The sequence below is a fragment of the Copadichromis virginalis genome, linkage group LG20, assembly GCF_057382275.1.
Source record: "Copadichromis virginalis isolate Kocher_CV1m ecotype Utaka linkage group LG20, C_Virginalis_male_GT1.1, whole genome shotgun sequence".
Classification (NCBI taxonomy): domain Eukaryota; kingdom Metazoa; phylum Chordata; class Actinopteri; order Cichliformes; family Cichlidae; genus Copadichromis; species Copadichromis virginalis.
The window spans coordinates 26,730,696-26,738,490 of record NC_140637.1 but is presented as its reverse complement, the minus strand read 5'-3'; the positions used below and the strand labels follow the sequence as shown (position 1 = coordinate 26,738,490).

The following is a 7,795-nucleotide window of genomic DNA, read 5'->3' as shown; positions in this document are numbered from 1 at the left end:
CTTTCCCGTCCACGAGTCTGGCCTGATTACAATAACTTAGAATAAAAATAAGTAATAAAGATCAAATAAACTATGACAATCAAGTGGACCAGTATAGCAAAAGGCCCACTTGGGAAAGTAAATCTGTTGGGCATTTTTCTTGGCCTTCAGACAATAATTCTGATTGCTACAGTGCCAGACAGGACACACACACACACACACACACACACACAAAAAGACTATGACATTAGAGGTTTTGTGCTTTGAAGTGATTGGTTACATGTCAATGGAACAGCCTTTGAGCTTTAAGTTATCTCATGTGATGCCATCACAAGCCTTTCTTTTGATGTGTGTTGATTGGAAGTATTGCAAAATAGTTGATTATATAATTATATAATTATAAAATAATAATTGTCCAGAAATAGGCTTTTAAAGGCTTTTATTTTTTTTTAGTATATGCTGAATTAACAGTATAAGAGCCTCTCTAGCAGAGTATCACTAAAATATAAAGCAAAATAAAACGTTTAAAGGAAAACATGAGGTTTAATAAATGCTTAGGGTTTCCCCCCCCAATTGAATGCTTTCTTTTAATGACATCGTTAACATTTCTCAACAAAAACACATGAAAGTATCACTGATAATTCAACAATAAAATCGCTTCATGTTGTGGCCATCACACAGTGTTTTCCAAAGTGATTCACGAGCTGAAAGTGCGCAGATTTAACGTATATAATCCTTTGTTAGGTTTATTATTTTCATTTCACACGTAAAACACATTTATAGATTCATCCACCACTCCACCACTGTTAGTTTTGGATGCGCTCGGCTCCAACCAATCAGACCAATTTATGCAGACGGCGCACTAATCCCGTAACTGCACACTACCCATAATCCTCAAACGCCGTTGCTATGGAAATGAAGATAACAACAGCTTGGTGCTACCCGTTATTCCTTTATTTACTCTAAAATAATAACCAGCGATAATACGAAAATAAACTGGCCCAGTGTTTAATTATGTAATTACAAATTGCAAATTTTATTTTTTTATTTTATTTTTTACAAATTGCAATATTTATCTACAGCGCGCCTTTAGTGACATGTCAACAGATCGTAAGCAAGGCGATTGGATGGTTTTTACTGCAATGCATCTTGGGAGTCGTAGTAAATGTATCTTTCAACTCACGGTCCTGCAGCGAATCTTTCGACTCGACACGAGGCAGATCCTAGCTAAGTAAGTTGTAATAAACTGTGGGTAATTTGCATGTTAAACTGATATTAAACTTGAAATGTTTTCACAGAGCAGTCTGTGTACCAAGAGAACTACTTCTGCAAAAGTTTATTTAATTTTTTTTGGTGATGTATTCTCATGTGTAAGACACTTGCTTGGCCACCCAGCTAATGTTAGTGCTGCTCGATTTTAGCAATGTATCTTTTCTGTAATCAATTCAGTTTTTTTTAACCCTATTCACGTAATTAACTCAATATTAACGACTTTAATCTCGTAATTGATTTTTTTTCTAAATATGGTGTAATACTGCCTCGTAATATAAGTTTTTTCTTTGGTCATAAATTATTTTTGTAATCATTTCACCAAAACAGACCTGAAATAATCCCTACATGTTCCATTTTCATTTGCAGAAATGACAAAGCCAAAAACCAAACCATGCCCTTCCTGTCAGGCTCCAAACACCTGCAACAGGAAGACATGCAGTGGATGTCTGGGCAGCCTGAACGTAAAGGAGGGATTGAAAAAAAACAAGAACAGTTTAAAAACAGTAACTGGGCTGCCTCTGTTAAAAACAACAGAAATGCGAGCAGGGTGGTTAATTCAGCCCAGTTGTCAGTAAGTTTAAAAGTTCTGATCTAATAAGTGGTTGGTCTGCTAGACAATTCTTTATTAATCACAGTTGTCAATGTTTTCTTGTATATCATGAAGTAAGAAACTAACAAGGCATGTATATACGCATAAAATATTAATTTATAAAAGAGCATAAATAAAAAAGTTATTCACATCAGAATAACATCATCACATTAAAGACATCAAACTAGAAAAAACTTGTTAAAAACTATGAGGAGACGACAGGAACAGTCAAGCTAGGTCGCTTAATCCAGAGATGGAATCACTTCATCCTCTACCAGCTCTTCCAGGAGACACAGGAGCAGGAGGATCCACGGGCCTACAGGACGACCAGGAGCAGGTAAAACACATCGTTGTTGACCTGCATTCTTACTGGACACTGTCCCAGTCTTATCATTATGTTTGTTTATAAATGCAGAGTTTTCCTTCTGGTTTCTGAAACTGTGATTTGTGTTTGTGTTGCAGTTCTCTGGGCTCCCCTGGCGACTCTGTCATTAGAGAGCTGTTTTGTTCTGAAGTTGAGAACCGCAGCCCGTGTCTCTGTGGCATAGAAACAGTCTACTCCTCCCTCGTGTTGCTGTTCAACATGCATTACCCTGACTCTCAAGGTGAGTCTGAGAGCACTGAGAGCATGGATATCTGTGACTGTGAATTACTCTGTCTTTGAAACTTGAACTATTAATGATTACATAATAGTTTGAATTAATTTAGTTTTTGAATGAGCAGAGGGAAATATCTGCTTGATTTGATGTATACACTGATATTCATTGTACTTTGACACTTCAGGAGAAAGAATAAAGGAGCACGACTTTGCTGAGATCCTGAAGAAAAGCATCTGCCTGCAGCAGAGATCTCACACATGGTGTGGAAACTGTGACAAGTATCAGCCCACAGTGAGTTACAGCTTTCATTCACTCATAATGACAATTCATTTATGGTTGATTGTTACCTGTTGTGCAGGGTAATCATTTCTTTGTGTTACACTGTAGGTGCAGACACGCAACATTCGACGTCTCCCAGATGTTTTGGTGATAAACTGTGAGGTGAACAGCAGCAAAGAGGCCGAATTCTGGAAGGTTCAGGCCGAGGTAAGCCACTGATTCACTGTGTTTAAATACAGTTAAAAGAAAGTAATGATTTATCTGTTCATTATTTACATGATTGCCCATGTTTCTGTTTTTATAGTACACCTTCAACAAATCCATGCAGAAGACAGATCAGGATCAGCGTCACGTGTGGATCCCCGCCACTCTCAAGATGTCCCTCAGCAAAAGTCAGAGACTGGAGATCAGCAGCTGGCCTGAGGGCGAGGAGGTGAGGACTTTAGATTTTCAGCTGATCTTTGCACTTGAAGAAATAACTGAGTAACTTTTCATTACTAAGTTAAAATTTCACTTCAAAATTAAATCCATATTTCCAGGAGCAATATTTTTAAAACATTATTACACTAATCTGAAGCATTGTAGATATTGAACTATAGGTTGGTTTTAGTGTTTTTGTTTCTGTAACACATGAATTTCTCAACTTTTGTGAAATGAAAAAGTTTATCTTACAATTATTTGCACTTTCTGTTACTAGTTAAGTGCTGCTGAACAGGCGGAGGGAGCTTCTCTGTATGACTTGGTGGCCACGGTGCCGCACATCCTGGACGCTGGCGTGGGTGGTAATCTGGTCGCACACATCAAAGTGGGTGAGACCTACCATCAAAGAAAAGAGGTGAGCGACGCTTAGATAAGAAAATTTGACATCTGCTGACTACAAAAAGTTTCATTTTTAACATTCAAAATGATTTTATTATTTCAGGGAGTCTCTCGCCAGCAGTGGTACCTCTTCAATGACTTCCTCATTGAGCCGATTGAGCAGGTAAGGATCCTAGATAAGATTCCTGCTTGTTTATTCATGCTAACTTTAATGTGTGCAGTCATTTAAAAATGTTTCTCCTTTTGTTTTCAGACTGAGGCTGCACAGTTTGATGTGAGCTGGAAAGTGCCAGCCATCCTGTGTTACGCCAAGAGAAACTACCACACCAAATACGACCTCCGCAGTGAGTTTCAGCACAATCAGTCTGAAGTCAAATCCGACTTATATCGGACTCAGAAGCAGAGCAAGACAGACGCCACTTTCATCCCACTCACAGTCAGTGAGATGCCGCAGGCTGGTGACCTGGTGGGGCTGGACGCTGAGTTTGTAAAACTCAGTGAGGTAAGTCTGGCTATGATACCATCATTAATTATAATATAGGATCAAAAACAATTTTAAATATTCCTAATACATATTTTCAGTAGTTCAGCTAATCTGACTCAAGTATTTAAAACAAATTTGACCCCTGAATGTGTGCGTTTGCAGGAGGAAGCAGTGCTGCATAGTCACGGCACCAAATCAACCATCACGCCCAGTCAGATGTCTGTGGCCAGGATCACCTGTGTGAGGGGTCAGGGGCCCAACGAGGGGGTCCCCTTCATCGATGACTACATCTCCACTCAGGAGCAGGTGAGAAGCTGCAGAGAGAAAAGACCACGATGACCTAAAAGAATGAATATATAATGTTTCAAGGATCCACCCGCTAACTTGTCAATTTGTTCTTCCAGGTGGTCGACTATTTGACAAAATACTCTGGAATCGAACCTGGAGACCTGGATGCCACAGTATCCTCTAAGCACGTGACCACGCTGAAGTCGACCTACCTGAAGCTACGCTTCCTCATCGATGCAGGAGTTCGCTTCGTCGGCCACGGCCTGCAGAATGACTTTCGTGTCATTAATTTAGTGGTACGTTATTTCATCTGTTATATATTTCAAATTAGTTCATATAGTTTAGAGATGTTTTTTTATAGATGTGCTTTGATTTTAATGTTTTTTATTTTCTGTTTCTTAAGGTTCCCAAAGATCAAGTTATCGACACGAAATTCCTTGCTTGGTATTTTCTTGGTAAGTTAGTAGAAATAAAAAAAACAAAAATCTAATCCAAATATGAGTCTGTAATCGAATTAAATCACATTATTACAGTGAGAGGGATTAGGATTTAAATATGTAAACTGGATAATCCGCTCATATTACTGTCAGTATTAAGTTAAGTATTCAGTATTAAGTCAGTATAGTTTTAGTTGTCATCAAACTCATCTTGGAATTAAATCTGAACAACAAAGTATTTAGAGGCTTTTTTGAGTTCATGCACTAAAGCGTACGTGTCAATTCCTCATATCCACACTGTAATCTGAAGCTGAACACTTTCATTTTAATCATTCCTGACCTTTTTTTTCATGTCCACAGGCCTCAACATCCAGGGAGAAACCCACGACAGCATGGAGGACTCATGCACGGCCCTGAAGCTTTACAGGAAGTACCTGGAGCTGTATCAGGAAGGAGGGAATCATTACGTGACGAAGGTGCTCTACGAAGTCTACAACAAAGGCTTCCAGTTGAACTGGAAAGTCCCTGATTCGGACATGAGATAGTCCGTCTGAGTGGACTGAATGCACTCTCCTTCCATCCACGGGTGCTGCTGTGCTTCCCTCTGTGATGGGACTGTGAGCAACACCATGACCTGAGGATGCTCGGGCTGCTTATTTTGTATCATATTTTATAGTTATTTGCTTTGAGTCAGTGACTCAGTTGTTTTTTTCCATATCTAAATGCTTTTTATATCAGAGAGGTTTACAGGGGGGAAAGTGATCATTCAGAATATGAATTTGAACCTTTTTTTTTTCTTTAAAAGAAAAAAACAAAATTGTTGCATATAAATGAAGTCATCCTGAGCACTGTGTTACAATCCAATGTTGTCAGTGTTTTGTTTAGGCGTGACTGTTATGTGTTTCCTGCTTTACTTTGAAGGTCTGTCTTATCTCAGTGTGTTCAGTTTACGCTTCCTTGTCTCGTCAGTTCTGATTTGCCCCAGCTGTGTTTCCCTCCTGTTGTCCGTTCCCTGATAGCTCCCTCTATGTATTTAAGCCCTATATTTCAGTTTGTCATTGTTGCTGTTGTGGGCAGCACGGTGGCACGGTGGTTAGCACTGTTGCCGCACAGCAAGAAGGTCCTGAGTTCAATTCCACCATCAGGCCGGGTCTTTCTGTGTGGAGTTTGCATGTTTTCCCTGTGTCTGCGTGGGTTCCCTCCGGGTACTCCGGTTTCCTCCCACCGTCCAAAGACTTGCAGTTTGTGGGGATAGGTTAATCGGATAATCCAAATTGCCACTAGGTGTGAATGTGAGTATGAATGGTTGTCTGTCCTTGTGTGTTAGCCCTGCGACAGACTGGCGACCTGTCCAGGGTGTACCCTGCCTCTCGCCCTATGACAGCTGGGATTGGCTCCAGCACCCCCCGCGACCCTGAAAAGGATAAGCGGTAGCGAATGGATGGATGGATTGTTGTGATCTCCCCCTGTGTTGTAAATAGTTTGTTGTATATAGATGTAAATAGTTGTCGATACTTTGTCTTACTTGGTAGCTGTAGGGGTGAGAAGCCATTTTTCTTTGGGAACCTTTTCTCCTGTTTTTGGTTAGGGAGGCAGGTAAGACACCTGTAATTTTCGTTTGGGGTTTTCTGTGAAGGTAAGCCAGCTGCATTTCATTTCTAGAGTTTTTGTTTGTTGTTTTGGCCATGCTCACCCTGACGCCTGCTACCTTTTGGGACTTGATAAATTGACAGGCTGTTGTGAAATCCGTGGTAGCTGTTTTTTGTTGGTTCGTCTTCCTTGAGAGCAGGGAGTGTGGGGGCATTTCTCCTTATTTTTATTTTTCTTCTGTTGCACGCCAGTTTTCCCTGGGCTGGGGTGTAACAACTGTAAAATGTTTGTTGTTTGATACCAGGAAGTGGAGAATGTGCATGAATCCATGCAAATCTTGATTAAAACAGATTCCAACCACAATGAATTTAGTTTGTTTGTTTCACCAGCTTCTGTGAAATCTGTTGCACTGTTCATTTTACAGCTGGATTTTTATTTTTATTTTTTTAGGTTTCTCAGAATTCAGATCGATTTTTAATTTTTCAAAAGCTGTTATTTCTCTTCTATAAATGACACATGTAACATTTTTGGGGGAAAAAAATGTCCTCAATATTTCACCTCGAGCTCTTTAAAAAGCCCTAACTGGTAAGGACTGTGCTTCAAGTGCAGCATTTACAGCCACCACCTTTGAAAAGTAGTAACTATACTTTAATAGATGTGTTTAATTTAACCCTGTCAAGGCAGGCGTTGCAGATTTGCAACAAGTAAAAGCTAAACAACCTGATTACCCCACATACATATTTTATGAGGTTTTTTTTTCCCCTCAGAAGTACCACTGGAGGTATTCTTTTGTACATTAGCAACAAAAACTTAATTTGAGCCTGAGAGGGTTAATAAATCTTTAAGTCACATTTGAACGATTTTTTTGATATAATGGTGCCCTCTGCTGGATGATCTGCATACTCTTACCGTTTCCACACAGTTGTTTTTAAAGGTTTATGTCATTATTTTCATTGTTTTTTTTTTTGGCTTGTTTTGTTTTGGGAACCATAAAATTTTTCGAGCTCCTTGTCTGGTCTTACAACAACTCTACAAGTAAAACCAAACATACAGTTAGTAATGATCCAGGAGATATGTTAAAAAGATTTCCACGAAAGAATTTGTAAATCTACACAGTATAGTAATCCTGTTCAGCTGGATATGAGGAGGTCAGGGATGAATGTGTTGTGTAGTCTCAATAATGTTAAAGCAATAGTGTGATCACAAAACTGATAACTGGGAGGCTTAAAAACGAGCTCTCAGAAATATTGTAACATCGAGTAAGTAAATGCATGTATTTGGAAACATATACTTCTAAAAATACTTTTATTGCACCATGTTCATTCACTCATGAGCTGCTGTAACATGAATCAAATGGCTGAATTTCCAACTCAGCATGCAGTCAAGTTCTATAGTCTTGCTAATGACCTACTAGGTGTGTTACGCGTCGGGAGTGAGAACGGGTTGTGCAACAGGGACA

General features: G+C 39.4%; 1 protein-coding gene across 1 annotated transcript; it reads left to right on the top strand.

Annotated features, from left to right (window-relative positions):
- The first annotated feature begins 514 nt into the window (after window positions 1-514).
- Window positions 515-6,918, top strand: LOC146684954 (PAN2-PAN3 deadenylation complex catalytic subunit PAN2-like). Its single transcript, XM_085444294.1, has 13 exons — window positions 515-1,210; window positions 1,618-2,173; window positions 2,303-2,445; window positions 2,624-2,730; window positions 2,827-2,925; window positions 3,023-3,151; window positions 3,416-3,553; window positions 3,641-3,700; window positions 3,791-4,039; window positions 4,184-4,327; window positions 4,426-4,605; window positions 4,713-4,764; window positions 5,107-6,918. Exons 2-13 carry the CDS (start codon window positions 2,094-2,096, stop codon window positions 5,289-5,291), a joined length of 1,566 nt encoding a protein of 521 aa, XP_085300420.1. The 5' UTR covers window positions 515-1,210; window positions 1,618-2,093; the 3' UTR covers window positions 5,292-6,918.
- The last annotated feature ends 877 nt before the right edge of the window (window positions 6,919-7,795 follow it).

What these genes read in the sequence shown, in the direction of transcription:
- LOC146684954 (XM_085444294.1), top strand. Translation starts at nt 2,094, where the DNA reads ATGGAATCACTTCATCCTCTACCAGCTCTTCCAGGAGACACAGGAGCA. An exon ending in GCATTACCCTGACTCTCAAG is followed by an intron (nt 2,446 to 2,623) that starts GTGAGTCTGAGA and finishes TTGACACTTCAG; the next exon opens with GAGAAAGAATAAAGGAGCAC. An exon ending in GTGACAAGTATCAGCCCACA is followed by an intron (nt 2,731 to 2,826) that starts GTGAGTTACAGC and finishes GTTACACTGTAG; the next exon opens with GTGCAGACACGCAACATTCG.